Source organism: Mchenga conophoros, linkage group LG16 (genome assembly GCF_057382185.1).
Source record: "Mchenga conophoros isolate Kocher_MC1m ecotype Shallow Benthic linkage group LG16, M_conophoros_male_GT1.1, whole genome shotgun sequence".
NCBI classification, from domain to species: domain Eukaryota; kingdom Metazoa; phylum Chordata; class Actinopteri; order Cichliformes; family Cichlidae; genus Mchenga; species Mchenga conophoros.
The window spans coordinates 24631150-24652356 of NC_140541.1; the positions used below are offsets into that span (position 1 = coordinate 24631150).

At 41.0% G+C, this 21207-nt stretch overlaps 1 protein-coding gene across 9 annotated transcripts in view; it reads right to left on the reverse strand.

Moving 5' to 3' along the window:
- pkp4 (plakophilin 4) overlaps positions 1-21207 on the reverse strand; it is a 91143-nt gene that overhangs the window by 8879 nt on the left and 61057 nt on the right. For 7 of the 9 annotated variants that reach the window (XM_085249972.1, XM_085249975.1, XM_085249971.1 and 4 more), the window contains 6 exons: positions 20071-20097; positions 11910-12080; positions 9744-9954; positions 8296-8428; positions 6541-6754; positions 511-694 (listed from right to left, as the gene is read on the reverse strand). In XM_085249972.1, coding sequence (XP_085106098.1) covers positions 511-694; positions 6541-6754; positions 8296-8428; positions 9744-9954; positions 11910-12080; positions 20071-20097 — 940 coding nt within the window. The remainder of the gene's footprint in view (positions 1-510; positions 695-6540; positions 6755-8295; positions 8429-9743; positions 9955-11909; positions 12081-20070; positions 20098-21207) is intronic. The other 2 variants (XM_085249976.1, XM_085249977.1) reach the window with 1 other exon arrangement.

Consider the following 21207-nt stretch of genomic DNA (forward strand, 5'->3'; position numbering starts at 1 on the left):
GGTCTGACTAAAGAAATTACAGTACTTTGCTGAGTAAGTATAGACCCAACGACCACACCTATGCATGTTTGAGTGCAGTGTTACACAAACAATCACCTCAACTAGCTGGCACCAATTAGAAGCTGTGCTCTACACACTGCACTGTTCTCAAAGGAAGAAGCCCCAGGAGAGAGGTTGTGAGTTTTCCAATAGTTTTGACTGTGATATTCAAAGAAATGGTGACGGCTTTAAAACGTCAACAAGACAGAAAAATGTACCCATTTCACTAAATCGTGTTTAATCATTAAACCCATATTTATGAAAAAATGCACATCATCCTGATAATGTTCGCTAAATAAAAAGTGATTTACGAGCATATCTACAAATTTTTTATTTTTAGATTTGAGGCGGGTCACTTTATTATCATATTTTCTTCAAACGCACGCTATGAGCTCATCAGTCATTACATGCAATAGCATCAGATGTCCACAGTGGGGAGCTAGTGCCAAGTGTGATCATCAGGTGGTTTACCTCAGGCAGCCTGTGGTGTTCCTCAGCACCAGAGAGGAGTGAAATTTCAGCTTGTGCTCGTCATCGAAGGTGGAGCTGCTCCATCCAGAGTGAGGGATGATCACAGTGTTAGTCAGAGTTGTTAAGGCGTCCCGGATGATTGTCATCTTGACGGCGTCACACGACGACAGGTTCCACAGCACCCCTGAGGACATAGCCACATGCAAACACAAGCATTGAGAAGCAGGCGTGCAAACCTTCTGTTAAGTCAGCTGAGCTGTCATGTGCACTTAGGTTAACCTAGAGGGGGGCTTTTAGTTCAGTGTGTGCGGACGTGTCCGACAACATGCAAACCGAGAACCTGAGTAAAGATATGACTATACCACGGCTCAAACATCAAGGCATCAGATATTCAAGTCAACTTTCATCTCTGCAGACTATCCTTGCGGCAAAGATTATTTGTTTGAAATGAAAAATATAGTAAGAAGGATGGGGTGGGGATCCATATGGCATCAGCTCAGTCATTTCAATTGAAATATAAATAATGTAGAAGTCTTTAGAAATTATGCCATCATTTCACTCAATTCAAACATACTTTTGGTAACCACTGATAATCACGCACAGTCGTGGCAGCTTCTGATACTGCATCTGTCATGGATTAGCCGGCATGTAACATGTTCTTCTAATTAGGTGACTCTTGCTGCTAGGCTTACACTAAGACACAGCCCGACTGCTGTAGGGCATTGGTAGCCCTGCAGGAGACAAATGTTACACAAGCTGAATTCTACAGTAAACACTCAGGGCTGAATACATGTGTAATGTTCAAAATGCAGCCAAAACAATGCTTCAAGTACAGTGTGCATGTGTGTTAGTGGTTCATGTGTGAGTGCTTAATGCTTCATGTTAATGAATCCATTTGCTGTTGTTGCTCTACCACTTGCTCACCTCAGTCTGTGCATTCAGAACACATCACATGATCAACAGACCAATGAAGCTATTACATGGAACTCCGTAATATACATGGACACACTACTGGGAGAGGTAAAACAAATAATGACAGGTCTTCCTGGCTACTTTTCTCTCAACCTCACTGTTTATCTTCTTTCAGTAAGCTGCCTCTCCGTCCTGCTCTGATTGAAGCAATGGAGACGATAATACTCTGTAATATGGCCCAAGAGCCCGATTGAGGCAGACTGCTGGCAAGAAGCTTTACAGACAGATATATGCCTGCCAAGACGGCAAGGTCTCTGCCACTGCCAGTCATTTAATCAACAATTTCTCTTACCATTATCCTTATTAACACTAAATCAAAGTGCTTTCAAACCCATTAAAGTCCTTTAGTGAACTTTCATTACTTTCCTTTTATTATGCTAAAATAACAGGGAGGCACTGAAAATCATGTGATACGCAACTTATAAAGTTAACATGCAGCACGTGCTTCTTACTGGAGCCTGGCAGCAGTGTGTGTCTGTGTGTGTGTAAGAGTCATTTTGTGCATTTTGTGCTTTGTGTCAGGCGGACTAGTAGACTCTGCTCAACTTGACTCAGTGGGACTCAGTTTAATTCTGCACTAACTGACCTTTGCTCCTTCCACCAGCACATTCAGTTCTGTGTTTACCTTTCTCACGGGACACGCACAGACTGCCTTGTAATAGGACCAATAATGCAGTGATAAGACACTCATGTCCACTGACCAACCTCCCTGCTTCTTCTTCTGACTCCACAATTCACTCTTTCTGCCTCTGGCAAGTTCCTAAACAGCCACTGAATGTCAATTTGTAGGAAGAATGTTCTCAGCTGGATTTTAGACTGATCCTGTGGAGGCAGCATGTCGGGAGAAATCAACAGGAGAATTCACTGAGGTGTGACTGACAACCCTGTCAGTGGTGCAACACCAGCAGCAATACCCATAAGTTACACCTGACAGTCAGACGGAACAGATGTATGCTTGTAGGCACCGACGTCAACCTTGTTCCCTACTCAGTGGCTTGTTCTCCAGTGCCTTGGCCTGCCTTTGAAACGCTGACCCAAGGTAAACATTGTTGTGAATTGTGAGAGCGCAGGAGGACACAGGGAGACGCATGGAGAAAAAAACACCAAAATAATAAATAAATAATCTGAAGGTGGTTAGAACAGCTAAGGAAGTTAAATGGACATATCTTTTGCCCTGAAGTAGCTCAGCTGTAACGCATTCTGGGTTTTTAACACAAACAGAGTAAACGTCTAAAGATCACAGATAAAGAACTAAATGGCCACAAGGGATTGCACTGGCACAGTGACTCAGAACTGCAATGATTATTGGGTGTATATGGCTGACAGTTGCCTGCAGAGTTCAGAGTAAGTCTGGCACCACTTCCCCTCATCAGCAGCCACTTGCCAAATTTTACATGTAGTTAATCTAAGTCACCCACTTGTGCAAATTTGGTGTTTTTACCAACTTCAGTTCTGCCATTTTTATCACAGAAATACACAAAGAACAGACTCATCCTGACTACTGAGACACCTGTATCCTGCAGAAAATGTGTGTCGCAACAGTCAGCATTGTCATATTTATTGGACACATGACACTGAAAGGCTAAACGAGACACAAGGAGAGAGACAGAGAGACTCCTAAATAAAATCTGAAAATATTACAAGCAGTGATCTTGGAAATTAAAGAGCTTTCTGACATTTTAGCAGTACTTAATCCAATGCACTTGATTACATTCTGTCATAATGCAGTCCTGCAAGCCTATGTCATGCTGCATTTGCTAAATATGTGTGGGTGACGACTTTGGAAAATTTAGTCAGCTGAACTCATGTTATAATTATTAAAATGACTTCAATACCCACCAGGATGTCTGTGACTCAGTCCAAAAACTCTCTGGTGTGATTTAAATGCTTCTGTATATTTTGTTAGCTGCCCAACAAAGCTGACTTTCATTAATCACTCATTTTTCACTCCAAGTGAGGCTAAACACTTTCGACAGGCGGAATGAAAGTGATCTTGATTGATTCCCCAAATGTGTCACTTCTCCCCGGAGACCATTTCTGTGTCTTCAACTACAGGTCGACACGTCATGGACTTTGCCTGGCGAAGCAATAACTGGGTCGTCTTTCAGTTCAGTTAGTATAAAGCTGCTGATCATCCAAAAAAACCCGGCTCAGTTTATTAACCTTTTAATTTTTGGAGTTAAAAAAAAAAAGCTTCAGTACTGTCTGATCTCTAATGCTGCATCGACTAAATCAGCTCGGCTTGTACTTTTGAGGTTAGTGAGCATTTTTCATTTTTGCGCCCCGCACGCAGTGAAAGTCATGGATATATTTTCAGATGAAATTACCTTTATCATTTATCACTTGAAAAAAGGTTATTAATCTTCTCATTCTTTGTTCTCCAAGAACACAAACATAGCAAATCACACCAAGACTTGGCAACTAAAACTAGCTTTGTGGGTTAATGCCATTCAGCTTCTCTGTATGTACATTAGAAGTAGGTAATCTTTTACAAACATTTATTTTTTAAATTAAAAAAAAAAAGCTCTTGTTTAAACAGTCATTTAATATTTCAAAGTCCAGAATATGCAAAAACAGTGTTTGGCATGTTGATTGCAATCAGTGTGGAGCAAAGTTTTGGAAGTAAAACCAAGATAAAACGTCAGAACAGGGCAATAACAGAGCGTGTGTGTGTGTGTGTGTGTGTGTGTGTGTGTGTGTGTGTGTGTGTGTGTATTTGTTGTCCAGGTATTACTCATGTTTTAAGGGCCTAAATCTGTCATATAATGGGGACGTTTATTCCTTTTGGGGAAGAAGTCCTTATACAATAAATCATTACATTTCAACACAGTGACATGTTTAGATAAGTTTAGATTCAGGTTATGCTTAGTAGCAGATATTGTTTAAGGTTAAGGTTAAAGAAAGTCAGTAAAAGTGAAGCAAGTTAATGTAAAGTCCACTGGAGTCATGATGCACGACTGTGTGTATGTGCATGAATGGCAGTTTCAGGTGTTTCATCTACTGGTGCTAATAACAGAGCAGTGTGTTTGTCCTTTGGATCTGAAGAAGTGATTAAGAACAGAGCAATAACCACAACAGCTGTTGGAAGAGGAGGCAGGTAAAGGGATGAGATCAGGTTGTGAGTCTCCCCCAGCATGACCCATGACCTGAAGCAAGAGTGGCCTGTTCTTATAGCTAGCTCTAATGAAGCACAGATGACAATAGAAGCTCAAATAATCGAACTCCACTGGCAACGACACTAAAGAAGGTGTTCTAATTCAAATTCTAAATATCCCACAAAAGCTGCCTCATAAGGAGCTGTGGGTGAGTGAATAATGTCTGTCTTCTCCACTTTAAGCTATGGTGTGGGCTGTCTTTGTCATCCACCTGAAAGCTCTTTATGTGGGCGTTTCTCATCAGCTATAATTGTGCTGCTTTCCATTTCACTCTGAAGTCAAATGTTGGAGCTGGGAGTGACGCTGCAGTAGTAAAGTTGGAAAACTGAGGAAAAACAGCATTTGTTTTGCTCCTCAGCAAGGTGGAGCCATTCGTGCATTACTAGCAACACAGCACAGTGGTTGGGTTTTTTGCACTTTAAAAACACACAGCTGCAGCACATTTGCGTATGGCTCATTTAGTGAGTCACAAATACACAATAGTAATATTTCAGATTGTAAGTTTTACAATTTTACTGAAGATTACCTGCACTGTTGCCATCTTGGATAGTTAAATCAGAATTGATGGGGCTTCTCTGACTTTCTGAGTTGGAAGTCTGATTTGTTCCAATTGAATATTCAGACTTCAGATGGAACGCACCATTAACCAGGGTGATGCAACCCTGCTGACCTTTTCAAATTACTCTTGTTCCTAGGGTCTGCACTACCAATTACCCACATCAGGCTTTCTGTGGAAGAAAGGAAAGGAAAAGAACCTAAACAGAGATCGCACTAAAGGAGACGAATTGGAAATGCCTGCGCATCATCTGAAATGCAAGTGTGAAGAAAGACAATTTAGAGACTGTAGATTCCAATGTGAGAATGATTATTTTCTCCTTTTTAAGCAGAGTCAACAAACGCTCTACTAGAAAAGGAAGCTGAAGATTATCTTCTCGCAGACAATACAAAAGGGTTCATATTCAGGCTCGTATTGTTCACCCTCGGGGGACTGCTGGATTGTAACCTGAGCGCATGTTAGACCGGGGGTTTGGAGTCCAGCACAAACAGCTGACTCTGCCACCTGGGAGCCAAATGTCTTGGCTTGCTTATTTTTGTAGTGCTCCACCCTGATCCTAAACAACACGGATTTATACCCTATTTGCAGACCTCAAACAACACACAAATGCAGCTGAGTCGCACACAGGCCAACGCAGAGAGGGAGAGAGAGAGGATTATCAAGCCCACTGGCAGGAACGCTTGTTTTCTGACAGAGAAGGAGCTAAAACGGCAGCCTAAGTAATAAAAGAAAAAGCATGAATCCCACAGAAATGTGGTTTTATTTTGTTGCATATGTCATAAGCAGCAGTGACAGCAGTAGCAGCAACTTAAGGAAAAGCCTCTACACCTGAGTTATTACTACAATCATAATTTCAGAACAGACTATGGTAAGCCGTCTGCTTAATAGCTTATTCAAAGCATCTGTAAGCGCAGTAATCCACAGTTAACCATGACACGCAGCACTAAACAACCTCGAGCTTCTTCAGAGACCATGTCAGGATTCATAAGTTACAGCCCCACTGCAACTGTACTGTAATGATCTCTCCTGTAATGCCCAGCAAGTCATTTATCAAATTCTGTAAAGTTGCTGTGTCTGATGCTGGATAATACCAGTGCTGAAATGACTTGTCAGTGAATCAGTTAGCCTGCGAGCTAAAAATAAAAAGCAAGTAATCGAAATTATTCACCGATCAGAAATGGCCCAGATGTGAAGATCTGACTAACTTCGAGGAATCTATTTGTGCGTGTGAATGAAGTGTAATTTGGATTCTTTTCAAGTTTAACAGAGAAGTGTGTGGATGAATGCCCTGACAGATTTTTTAAAGCATATAATTCCCCTTAGAGTTTCTGCATTCTCCACACTAACCTGTCACAAGCTCCCTCACTTCCGCATCCACAGTCTTTCTAAGGAGACGGAGCAGTGCTGGGATACCCCCGGCGTTCCTAACAGCGATCTTGTTGTCATCCATAGTTTTGCCATACACGAGGTTCCTCAGAGCGCCACAGGAGTTCCTCTGGACTTCAAGGACTTTGTGGTCTAGCAGGTCCACCAGGTGTTTGATTCCTCCCAGTCGACACACCTGGAGTCAGGATTTTCAGATGTGAAATGATTCTGACCACTAACAACATTTTTTAAAACTTTCCCTGTAAAACACGGGGACAAAAATCATGCATTTATTCATGTGACAAGAGAATCTACGCACAGGGAATTTATTCATACCAAACAAATTATTTTGAAAAGAAATGCTAATATATGACCATGGAAAAAGCCTTAACCACAGGAGATGGTAGACTAAAAGAAAACTGGATTTACATTTCCTTCTGGAGAACAGAACAATGTGTACTCTGAAAAAAAGCTCCCTGCTTTTCGCTTTGTAATATGAATCAAGTTCTTCTGTCATACGGCATCCAAGAAAAACAGTATCTAAAAAATACCGTCTTCATAACTTATCTTAGTCTTTATATGTCAAAATCATCATTATGCTAATGTCTGAAAGGACAAATCCAGAGCAGATGCCTCTTTGGATTTATTTATTTTTCTAACTGTTGCTGTAAGCTGTGGATGTTTTTTCTTTAAATATACTTGCTTCTGATGTGCATGAGCAGTGTGATTGTGACTATGTGCACATTCTTGTGACTCTTTGGTAGCTCTAAACTTTTTCAGCTCGACGAGTTGAACTGACCAAATAATACATCTCCTAGTTACAAATAATTTCTTTTGTCTGTGTCAAAGTGACCACCTGACTGTCTGACCGCCTCACACTTCCAGACCTAAATTCCATTTTCACAGCTCCAGTCATCAGTTCTGCTTGTTAAGCGGACACTAGCTCAGAAAAGTAATTGTGAACCTCTTGGAACACGCATTAAAAAAATACCTCTCTATAATCCACAAGCTCGTATGAGATAACCCACGCTGATAGGTTTTACCTTCTAGTAAAGTAGTAAAGTGTGACATATAAGATAGATCACAGCTGAAGGAGATGATTGTACAAAAACTACAGCAGTTGTATTTCACAGTTTTTCAGACATAGAGACAACATTCAATATTCATGGAATAACTAGGTGTAGTCATTGCACCAGTAATAAAATGGCTGATTTGTGTATATCCTTTCGTCTGTGTGAGTTCTCTTCAGGTATTGCAGGTTCCTCCCACAGTCCAAAGACATGCAGTTAGTGGGGTTTCATTAACTGGTGATTCCAAATTGATCTTAAGTGTTATTATAAGCACGGATAGCTGCGTGTTTGCACGTGTTAGCTCAGCAACAGATTGGCAACCTGTCCAGGGTGTTCCCTGCCGCTCCCCTTAGGACAACTGGGATAGTTTCCAACCAATCTCAGTTGTCATAGAGCAGATGGATGGATGGATGATTTATACAGGCTAACTCAGAGCTCAAAGTTACTGCTATAGTCATACCACAAAATTGTAGTTAAAAAGCCAGTTTTCACTTTGACTGTCGCTGGCTTTGCTCTTCTCATCTGCCAGATATTAAGAGTTTTTGGTAAAGTATATGCACATCTCCAAAATCTGGCCCAATAAACTAACAAAAAAATTTGAATAACATAAGAAGTTGAAATAACTCACTGTAATAAGAGTGTAAGGGATTAGTGGTAGAACACCTACCTCATTCTTGACTCGATTATCACCAAAGCACAGGTGTTGCAGGTAGGCAGCTGCATTGGCCTGCACTGATGGGAAGTGGTGCTGCAGCATGTGAATCACCTCTGTTAGCTCTGGGTCACGCCACGCGAACTCTCTAAAAGTACACGTGGGGTGAAAAGGTATCAGCATGACGGCAGCGACTGGAAGAAGGTTGCCTCCTTAAAAACCACAGGCACCTTTTTCCTGAAAATGAATTCTTCAGCACCTGAGGACAGGCTGATAGAGCCAAGAAGTTACATTTGCAGGTCCAGTTAGGTCACACTTAGATTATTGGGTTTGTGCATGTAGCACATTAAAGAAAGAATAAAGGAATGCATTGTATCTAAACTTCTTTTTTAAGATACTAATAATGGATTTTTCAAACTTAAAATTAGACAAAATGATTTGTGATTGTAGACCTCTGCCAACCAGTCAATTTGTAGTTTATATCCATATTGGATCCAAGTTGCCTGAATTAGTGTTGCACAATAACAAAATACCAATAAGTACTTTAATCGACCGGCACTTCTGGTTCTGACTACTGAGGACAACAACATTTAACTGCACTCATGCTAATTATTATCCCTAATTCAGACTCTTCATTTAGAAATATACACCAACACTGACAGAGCCACTACTTCCCATATGAGGAAGATTGTGCATGAGTACATATATAATCTTGTGCATGCTCATCCGTTAATGTGAATGCACACAGGTCAAATTTTTGCCTCGCTGAAAGTGATACATGAATGTTAATAGATTCAACCTAGTGAAATTGCCTGTTAAGACATCTAGGGAAAAGTGGTTAATGGAAAAGAAGCAAAGAGTGAAAGGGGCTTAAGTTGTAAGAGAAATACCTTTGACACACTGACTGAATTATGCACACCACAATCCCAGGCTGCTAGAACTAAATTTGTGGCCTTTGAGCTAAACTAACAAGTCTTTCCTAGACAGGAGCAATGTTAAAATTAATTTTCTAGAGGAATTTTGACTCTGACGCCATTCCAGAATGGGCCGGTGTCACATAAAATAAGCATGGTGCACTCACTTTAAATACTTAGACAACAGCATAAACAAGTGTAAACAAATTTCCCAATGAGCAGGGTCACTGCAAATGTCAATCCACTCTCTACGCTTGCACGACAAGAGCAGACACAGCACTTCAGCACATGTGAGAATCTTTTGTTAAGTGGCCAGGCATAGTTGAGCCAGCTTAACGGCCAGAGCTGTGTGTGCGTGTCTACCCAGGAGGTTCACTGTTTGAATAGTAAGAGGACACCGGTGTTGACCCAGCAGAACAGGACTGCCTTGTAAGCAAAAGTAGTCCCCCTGGATTACTGGTTTATGTTACACTACACTGGTTACTAACCACAGAATAAGTTTAGGGAAACAGAAGCATAGAAATAGAGTGAAATGTGTGCCGAGCTTACCTCGGATCCTTCTGAATGCTGTCTATGGAAGGAGAGCGGGCGGCACCATCATCCACGACAACAGCCTGGCGGGTGTAATTGGGATCGGAAGGCCGGTACTGTGCTGAGCGATAGGGATCAGCATAGGTGGCTGATGTGTTAAGAGTATAATTGTTTCTTTGGTAGGTCATGGCACTTCGCTGGCTAGACGACCTTTGCAGACTGCCCACACCTAAGGGATAAATCCAAATCATTCAGATTAAACACAAGACCAAAAACACAAAAACATCTTAGCAGCGTCTAGACGTCGTCAGCTAAACTTCCAGCTTTCCCCGCCATAGGCATACATCTTTAAACAAAGCTGGAAATACAGACATGCTGCTATTCTGACAAGCTCAGCAAATTCTCAAATCTGGAACAGATTAATGATGAGGATAAAACACAGCTCCCATGGTAGCACAAAGCGGAACTCTTTTCCTTCAAAGACCTCTTTACTTCTTGTTGCTTTTACAAGCTTGTGTTAGCCAGAAGGATCCTGCTGGTTTTCAAAGAGGACAGGAGGACTCAACTTGCTTGGTGATCCACAAATCCTTTCTTCACCGCCTTCTTGCTCCTCTGAGACATCCTATGCTCGGGCTAAGTTTGCCAAACAAAGCAGACAGAATTTGGTAAACCAAGGCGCGCTCCAAAAGAAGGAGAAAAGAAGTCAGCCTGAGAGCACCTCCCTTCAGTCATCTTTCCTCTTTTCATTTGCACCGAATGGTATTATGACCTAGTTTTTTAACACAATGGGTCACAAACAGAACGGCATAAACAAGCTGCTTGGATTCAGCCCTCCTTCTCACCGGAGCCACGTGATATGAGGCAGCGTGACTGCTGCGCCGGTCAGATCTCTATCCTCCATCCAACAGAACTTGGCACGAGCGTGCTCAAACTCCCTCCTACCAGCAGCCAAGACGTCAACTGGTGGGGTTACTCCAAAAACACAATTTCGCGCATCACTGCACTTCTATGTTGGGCAGCAGCTCTACCGCGCAACGTGGTTATCTCCCAAAATGTAACCTTACACAGCCAAAGACATTGGAAGAGAAATTATAAACAACATACTGCAGCTTTGCAATTTTACAAGAACTATTTGGATTCCATTTCTCACCTTCTCAGAAAAAGATCGATACTTCCATTGCTCCTGCTTGCACAAAAAAAGTACACTGCCTGCTTCCAGAAAAAGCCCCCAAAAATGCATGGAAAGCCAATAGGGGGAAATGGCCCATTGAAATTTCATTTCACAACATAACAAAGAAAACTGTGGGATCAAATTGGATTTTTCTAATGAGATAGCTCTCACAAAGCCCCCATATTGAACACCCCCTCCAGCTCTATCCCACTCGCCTTTTCTTAGTATAGCTGGAATAAACACATTACAGTGGCTTGTCTGTGGGGCTTCTTCATACCACCAATAGCATTTATTAGTGAACTTATCGGTCTAAGCAGATCTCCGGTGTGCCGAGGAGAAGCCTGAATGGAGTGCGCGTGCACGTCATGGGAATTAAACATGCGTATCCGAGGCAGGAGAGATGATGAGAGGAAAATACCAACATCAGGACAGCTGGAAGAGCACAGGCTGTGGATGTGGCTAACCAAGCTGTCCCCTTCATCCTTCTTCTCATTCTCAATGTGACACATGGGTAATGGACTCCTTTGTGGCAGGATGACATATCAGAACCTGCCCATTAACTCATGTCTCACCCATTTCTGTCTGACAGTGGAGGGAGGATGGAAATGGAGGCAGCGGAAGAGAGAACGAAAAGTAGAACTCAAGAAAGAAAAGCAAGAAAGAAAGACATAACATACTGTGCGCTAAAGGGCAGACAGAAAAATGTCCGACCCCCACATGGACAGCAATAGTCCTCCATGGGGGATATGGGAAAGAGTCAAAGACACCTGGATTAAATGGCAAAGACTTTGACACACATGTTCCCCATGGCTCCACAGCAAGTATTTCATAGCAGTTGTGAGCGTAGGTGATGCTTTGCACTTTTGTTGACACTAAACTCAGGTTCTTCCAACAATCTGGCAGCAAAATTCTTACTTGTGAGAGGGAAACGCATAATTTTAGTATCATAGGGAGACTGTTACTAACTATTATTAGTAACAATGTCCAAAAGTTAATAATAATGTGGGGCCAACCTGATGTGCTCCTGTAGAGCGTGCTCTGGTGGGTGTGGCTGGGACTGCGATACAACGGGCCCTTGTACGTCCGATCCTCATAGATTGGTGCGATGTGGCGGTCTGGGGAGATGGTTGACCTTAAGTCCGGGGCCAGCTGGCTGTGCTGACTGGCGTAAGAGCTCCGTATTCCTGCAAATGAATATAAATGGGAAGAATTTAGTGTCTGTGTCTTTTCAAAATATTATAGACCAAGACAGCGACTTTCAGGCCATGTTTTCATGATTCTTACAGGATAACTGTATCAGCGTGTTAAAAACATCAGTGGAAAACATGGTGGCTGCAAAAAGAAACAGCAAGAGTGCTTGGATCCCCCCAAACTATGGTATTTAGGTCACTTAAGTCACCTGATACTTGGTAGACTTAGATAATCAATCTCAGAAAACAACATCTCTTCTTTTGTTGTCCAACTTAATGTCATTGTTGTGTGCGGTTCACTGATTTACAAAAGGGACACTGCATCGCTTTACAGCAATAATGCAGTTTTGACAAAAACAAAAGCAGACATGATGTTCACAGGATCCTATCTTATGTATCAGGTTAAATCAATTTTCAAACTTGATCAAAATGAATAGAAAGCACTGCACATGCTGAAGAAATAATTCAATTCACAGAAATATGACTGTCAGTAAAGTATGAAAAATGAAACAAAAACACAAAACAAAACATGAGTTGGGGAAAACCCCACATCTGCTTCTTTTTGTGAACAGGAACTAGGCACAAGCAAATGCTAAATATTGGTTGAAATGACTAAAATGAGTCACTGAAGTGAACTGAGCAGATACCGAAGTGACACTGCAAACCAATCAGTCCATTAACAACAGAGTGTTTCACATAACAAACAAACGCTATAATCAGCAAAAAGCTCTCCTGACGGGGGTGAGAAAAGGAAACCATTGTCTAATTAAAAATCCCTTTCACAAAGGTCACTTTAACAGGATATGCAGGCATAGTCGAGCATCAATTTCTGTCTGACTCAGACTCGGGTCAGATGTAAAACAACAAGAGCAGAATGAGGAAACATCACACTGCTCTGGGTCTTTCCATATAAAGGGAAGCACGGCTATTATGTCTCACTCTACCAACCTCGGAATGCCTAAACTTCCAACAAAAACAAACGTGAGCGAGGTTGTGCAGTCATGGCCAACAATCTGACAAACTGACATTGTGTCACATGGTAGGCAGGTGAAATCGCACACTTGCACACTCTGTCACTTGTAAGGTTTTACCTATCAGGACATAATCAGTCCTTGACCAGGTCTTAAAAAACAATAGCAAGTTAGACAAGTTAGCCAGTGCCATGATTAGTATAAATGATGCCAAAATGCAGAAGCAATGTGTGGAAAACTAAAAGCATCCCATTAGTCAGCAGCTATGGATGAATTTTGGCCCACTCTTCTTTCCAGCTCTCTTACGGTCCAGCCACAGTGTCTCACTCAGGCTGAGGTATCTGTTGGACAAATGGCCTCACATTTGTTTCTAGAACACGTTGAAACTTTGAGTTGACCATGAACTCCTCAAAGACTGCAAAGCACACAGATCCTGCAGCTGCAAAACAAACCCAAACCATCAGCATCCACCCGCGTGCTTCACTGTTGGTGCAAGATGTTTGTGGTAATGTTTTGTTTGGGTTTTTTTGCTAAATGTGGTGCCATGCATTATGGCCAACCATCTTGTCTTGTGGTTTGTTTAGCTGCAACTTTGAAAAGCTAAGCTGTGCTGCCGTGTTCTTTTTAAAGAGAAAAGCAACCCATACTTGTTTTATGCAGAGGTTTTTCTTTTTTAAATTGTACTTTACTAATTGTGCACAGTTTCAGGTAGTTAAAAGTCTGAGATGTACTTCTTGGGTTATTTTGCAGTTTCTCTAAGCATTACAAAATGTGACCTTGGGTTGAAATTTCTGGGACGCCCACTCCTGGAAAGATTGGCCGCCGTCTTGAATGTTTTCCACTCGTGATTAACCTTTTTCAATGTAGACTTCAAATTGTTTGGAAGTGACCTTAAAACCCTGCTGAGAGTTATGGGCAGCATCAATTGCCCCTTTAAGATCACTGCTAATGTATTCCCTACTTGGCTATGTGTTAACACACACCTGAGAGCTCCAGCCAACAAAGTGACAAAACCTGAAATTTTACAGAGGTACTCACACTTCTGATGCTCAATCGAGAACATATGATTAGCAGCACTGCTACTGCCTCTACTGGCTACTATGTACCTACCTATGGAAGTAATAAGAGACATAAGAACACTTGATTTGTTAAATCGATGTGTAATATGCCATGTTTTGTAGTTCATTGGAGGTTATATTAAGCTGGTTTTAGGAATTTCATTTTTATTATGTCCCAGTGTGTAAAAAGAACACGACACGTGTTGTCATCTTTCTTTTTGCCATGACTGGATGAGAGTATATAAAAGAAAAATCATTTTAAAAAAAGGCCTTTGTAATACCTTAATATGTAACCACAAACAAGTTAAAACTTGACATGTTGACATTTTCTCAAGGAACATAAGAATATGATTAAAGCGTTCTTAGTTATGTTTTAAAGAGACGATGAGACGTCAACAAAAGTTGCTGTGGTTATAATGTTATGACGCAACTTTGGAAGAGTAACTTTTGGCTCCAATATAATGTGCATGGCAGCATATACACCTGCACCATCTGTTCTCACTCTATATACCAACTCAAACTTGAAAAAGCAAATTCATTTCCCTGCTCCCCAAAACACAGAATGGTTAACTGAAACAATCGATAGGAGAGGGTAGTTCATTTGAGTAGAATTTGTACTGAAGAAGGAAAAGAAAATGGATGAAAAATCTGATTAAAAAGGGGGCCCTGTTAATTTAAACAGGAGGGGGTAATGGGCTGCAAAATTTCTATCAAAATAACCAAGGGCTAGTGTCTGAAAATGGACCACAATTATAGCATGTCTCAGCCAATCATCCCCTAATCAAGTTAAACTCAGAGCTGAGCTATTCTGCTGTGACATAACAAGAAGCAGAATAATAGTCGTGCTTTTACCGTCGCATTTTGAAGATCGCAAAAAAAAGGTTACGAGTCCAAACTTTATTTTTATTTTACAGACCAATTAAAAATAAACTGGTACGATGAACTGTAGAGGACAGCGTGGACATAAAGGCGTTTGCTCCTCTTTAATCTCCATTCTCATCAAACAAACCTAAACAAACACCATTTAAGTAATGTTTGTTTTAAACCTCACATCACTGAAGCTCACTAAGCTGTGAACCCCAGTGGGCCAGTATACAGTTGGCAACTTACTGCTTATTGCACATTTCACAAGCCCCCAAACGTCACTTGGGTCCTCTCCAACTGCATGAGCTCAGGCACAGACTGCTGCTAAACACGAGCTCTGCCATGCAGAACCAGCTAAATGAGGGAGTATTGTCACAATTTGAGACTGAGGACATTAATAAATAAACATATTTGCCTCATTTGTGAGCAGAGAGACTCTGGAGGCAAGACGAGTACAAATTTCAGATGTAGATGGTAGACTAGACTGAGGCTGACCTCTGAAACACAGAGCTTTACATGCACTGAGGCAAGCATAGGATGAGGCATTGGGCAGCTGGTTAGGGGACCCTGGTAACCTCAATCTGAATAAACATGCAGAGAATCAACTAACTAGCTTAATGGTGTAGTTTTATTGAAATAATGGTTGCAGTCCAAGTTACTAGCTGATATTAGCAGAAGTTGTAAAACAAAACAAAAAAAAAACAGATTTAAAAAAAGGATTTTCCTTACCGGTATTTTCAGTCATACATGTGCAGTTAGAGTGGTCTATGCTTAAAATGTCCAAAGTTTTAAATAACAAGATATATGAAAATAATCCTTGTGAACCGAAAGCTTAGGCTTCAGCCTGCTCTAAAGGCTCAGCTTAAGAGAATTTCTCCAACTCTTGAATATCTTTGAGATCACAGACATGGGATGTAATTAATACGGTTATCTCAGCCACACAGTTTTATACCCGTGAGCACAGCAGGTGGTTTGCCTTCTGTTTATAAGGGTCAACCAATAAGAAGAAAGTTGGCTTGAAGGAAAGGACAAAAAAAAAAAAAAAACTTGTTTCAGACAATGGATTAACTGGGGTAGGAGGGTGGGCGGCACTAAAGCCCAGTATTAGATAGATACAGATTTGCATTTAAACCATGTATTAGGGCTGTTTGATATAACGATATATCGGATGACGATATAAAAATGTCTATCGTTTCATTTTACGCTATCGTTTGTTTCGTGGTGTCATAAAATAAACTGTTTACGGCAATATTTTTTCATCGTTTTGATGGTCACTGTAGTGGTTATATTAATTTCTTAAAGTTCTCTCTTTCTCTTATATTTTATATAACCACACTACAGACGGACAAGAGCCTGTTTTTATGTGTTATGGTTAGCAACAACAACGTTAACAGAATCGCGTGTCCGCTTGTTTATGTTCCACATAAACCTTTCACAATAAAGCTCAAGATCCTGTTGACTTTTCAAAATAAACTGAATCACGTGAAAGAGCAGATTATTTACGGATGAGAAGCAAAAAAGAGCCGCAGGGTGCTAATAAATAGACCTTAGACTCAAACGTTAGAACAGGCTTTTCCCCGCAGCACGCCCTGTAATAAATACTCACAAAGAAAACGGCGGCTTTTACAACTTATGTCTAAAAATGTATAGTTTCATGCATCGGTTAAAACACTCGACTCCAGCTACATGACGCGCAGCTGGAAACACTTCACGCAAGTCGAGCTGCCCGAGATTCACTGAATTTACAGAAAATGTTACATTTTTGTGATTTATATCGTTATCGGACGATAGAATTCTTATATCGGGATATGAGATTTTGGTCATATCGCACAGCCCTACCGTGTATCATACAGAACCCAGAAACTAAAATACAGAGCTGGAATTGAGCAGAATAACTCAGCTTTAAGGTCAAGGTATCACCAGGCTCAGTGGGCAGGTCTTTTCCCCTAATGAATCAAATAAACACACAAATACAGATTAAATTCTATCAAAGTCTAAATTGCAAGTAAATGAGCATTTCCTGCCAAAATATCAGTCTGACCTTGACCTGAAAGCTGGAGAAAAAATGGTGTCCTAGCTTCTAAGTGCTCTCTGACAGCAAGAGCATTTTATGGAAGAGATCACAACAAGTGCAATCCATTTTGGGTAAAACAGTGTTGACAAAGCACCCAGTTTTTTGTCAAGGTTATGACAGATTTTAAAACATTTACTCTAAATTAAATTTAGAGACTGGCTTTTTAGCCATTGCATAGTAATAAATTAAATGATGGCGAGTGCTGCAAACGTCCTTGAATTATGGAAAGGTTTAAACAAGGCTGTGGACTTCATTTATATATTGAAGATTTGATTGTTTTTGACTGATTTTCCCTCACTAATGAAAGTATTTTTTTTGACAACTTCAAAGTGTTGTCAAGTAAAGAGGGTTGAAATAAGGCAAAACTAAAATATATCATAACCTACAAAAGCTTGTCTGTTTTGTTTATGTGTGTTTCCTATAAAAAAAAAAAAAGTTAACCCCCTAAAACCTAAAGAAACGCCCAAGCTCTGACTCTCCACTCCATAGCCATATAAACAAAGACATAAACTAAGGTTGGAAGGAAGTAGTAAAACAGAGTAAAGAAGAAAAATTCTGCCACTGTGTGCACTCAATAGTGCAGGCAGCCTTTCACGCCATAGCTGTGCGCACAATAACCACTAGCAGCACCTTGGCAGGAAATCAGTTCAGCTTCTCTTGTTCAAAGGTTTGGAGAGGGTAGGAGATGGAGAGAGAAGAGGTGGTGGGAAGACATAAGGAAAGGCGGGAAAAGAAAGTAGCCGAGAGCATAGGAGGGGATGCGAACGAGAGGATGAATGAAAAGAGGGTTAATGAGGTTGTCTAGGACCACCAGAGACCTCTCATTCCATGTAAAGCCTAGCCACATAAACAGAGCTTTTGGCACAGCTGTGACCGAGTGAGTGGGAGAGAATCTCCCAGGCACAGGAACCTTCATGCATATCTCTGCCTCTCAGCAGCCTGACTCCTGAAAGTAGCAACATTCAAACAACCTTAGCAGAGACTAATCTGTCCCCCGATAGAAGGGCTGCAGTCACTTCTAAAGGCATCTGCAAATTGTCAGGGAGAAATAACATACTGCTGTCTATTGAGGATGAATGGCCCACATTCCTGCTGCGTTATAGTCATTTAATTCTCCCCCTCAGTCCTCTCACCGTGGCTTTAACAGATTACACTTGGCAGAGGCTGGATAAAGGGTGGTGGCTGCTTGGCGCGTGCTTTCCCTGGAGAAACAAACACTTAAATGGATGCAGCTGAATGTATCCTTCAAGAAAAATACATTTCAAGAACCCTCTCTAAACAAACGGAACTCCTCAAAGAAAACTGAGATGATTATCAGAAAATCATTACGCATGAAAGTTCCTAAAGGGGTAAAAATTCGATTGCACCACAGCTAAAACTACCCCGGTAGCCTGGATGGCGAAATGAAAATGCAGACATTGAGATGTGCTATTTTCCCCCCTTTCTCTTCCTTCCTCTCTGAAAGGGACATGGAGCGTAATGAGCACATTATTAGGGACAATTTATCTTCATTTTCCATTTTTCAGCAGCAGAGGGAAGCTCTGACATCATGCCAGTGACAGCGCAGGGAGGGGAGCCAGGTGGATGAGTAGTCGGAAGAGTAGAGGGAGGCGAAAGGGCACAAATGAAGCACAAAAAGGTGGACAGAAGTGTGATAAAAAGGCAGCAGAGAGAACCAAAAAGTGTGTGATGAACCAAGAAAAAGGTGAGGAGGAGGGGGAGGAAAAACACTTTCTGATAGATATTGACAGAAAACCACCAAGAGCTACAACATCAAGTTCAGGCTGCTGGATGGTGTTTGCCAAATGCTTGCAATTGAGTCTGATTGTGTGATCGTCCCATTTCCTTCTACTATGGCTCATCGGACACTTGTGAAAAATTACTGCAAAGTGCAGATGATGCGTTTGTGACAAAAAGGAAGACTGTAAGGGGGAGGACAAAGAAGGTGACAAAGAAATGAAGGAAAGCAGAAGGAACAGAAAGCTCGGTTCGTTGGCCAGATTTATACTCCCTTGACGACACACACACACACACACACACACACACACACACACACACACACACACACACAGCTGTGGACACTGAGGAGTGAAGTTGTTCTACTATTACTGTTACACTACTCAGGAGGCTGACAACCCTTTGGCTCTGCTGGAGACATCATCAGTCAAAGTAGCAACATCTGTGTTTGTGTGTGCAGTGAGTCTGGGTAATAAAAAAACAATCTCACTTTAAGAACACTTCCATAGTAACAATGATAAGCTCTGAACTACTACTAAGTCAGGCTAGTGTAATAAATAAATACAAATGCATGTGGAAAGGCCTGTGATGTTTAATAAAAGGCTGGAAAAACAACAAATTCACCCAAAATTAAAACATTTAAAGACAGTTCCATCCCACTGAGGAAAGAAGCAGCATGCAGTCACGAGAAACAGCTAGCAGCAAGGCCAAGACTGACCTTTCATTACACTTCCACAGTTAACACCCAGCTGCCATCATTAACTTCTGCCTTTTTGGTTATTATCCCATGTGATTCAGCTCGAACAGATGCAAAGGCAATTTCGCTCAATTAAAAATTATTTTGCCAGTTAATTTTTATCATAAATATCTGGTTGATGCGCTACAAGCAAAATGAATAAAAATATGTTTTATTACGCAGCTGAACCTTTTCATCTTAAAGGACTGCGTGTTCCTTCAGAAATTTAAAGCAATACTAATCTTTCAGAGTTTGCAGAATTTACCTGAAGCGCGAGTATTTCCCTTAAAATTTTACAAGGATAGCTAATACATTACATCAAAATTTAAAGTAAAGATATTTAGCAGCATGTTCCCAGTGATCTTGCTACAATGCACGTGTGTTTATTAGACGTTAAAAATGGCAACTGGTCGTACATGAGCGTTAGACATAAATAAAATAAATAAGATCAAGTCGTGCACACACACACAGCACCTTTATGTAAACAGAACAGATGATGAGCTGAAGTAACACAACCACCAAAACAAAACAAAACTAAATTCACCTTGTACGTCACCATCAACGAGGGCATCTGAGAAAATCCCAAAGCAGCATCAAGTCAAGAGGAAATAAGTGTCAGTTAACCTCAAAGTAACACTACACTGATTTTCTGAGTAACGTGTTATTTTATCACGTGGAGGCAAAACCAAAAGCGGAGCAGTGTTTCATCAGTTTGAAATTCCCACTGAATAATCATGGTTATCTGTAGTTGTCATTATTTGTCTAGACTATGATCTAATGTCCTGGAGATTCTACAGAAAACGGGAGCAGAAAATGAAAGGCTGCAGGCTGATCTCCGTCCATCAATTCTTGTTGCCGTGTGGAAAACACCGGGACAAGATACGTGTGTTTAGCAAGCAAACACTAGTCAGCTCTTGTTTTTGCCTCATTTGCTCAGGATTCTCTTAAGAATGACAAACTAGTTTGCACAGGCATGCTTTCCAATTAATTATCTTCCTGATCTCTGGCATACTTCTCTCACACACACAAAGCCACCCCCTTTCCTGCCTCAGTGATTGCCCACAATATAGCCTAGATAATGCACTCATCAGAACAATGGATTTGAAGGAATGCCATCACGTTTTGTGGAATCATTTTCTTCACTTTCTGTTATTTCCACTACGGGGGCACCTTGTGTTTATGATTAAATGCTCTGTCAGTTATTTAACCACAAAACAAAACGTTTTTTCCCCTGTATGAATGCCACACATGCGTAATATCAAGCAGTAGCCTTGATTCTCACATAAAGCAAAACTAAAGGCAGCTGAAAATCATGGTTTCTGTGACGTTCGGTAGTTAACCCTCTCGCCTCAGTCACACTAGTTACAAATCTGAAATTTCGTCAAAGCAACCATTTCAAAAGCAATCGGATCAAAGTTGTTGCATGCAGTCGTAATAACCGTGCCAACCACTGTTTTCTTTTGTGTGACTGTAGCATAAGTGAATTGCGCTTGTGCAAGGTTACACCTCTTTTAGGTGTGGTAACTGAAGCAACTGATTTATTTGAAACCAGAAAAGGCAAGTGAAGCTGCCTGGAAATAATTTAAACTTAGTTCTTCCTCTGACACAATAGTTTAAAGGCAGACTATCAAATAATAATAATATGGTTTCTATCAGAATGTAATCAGTAAAGCAGATGTGT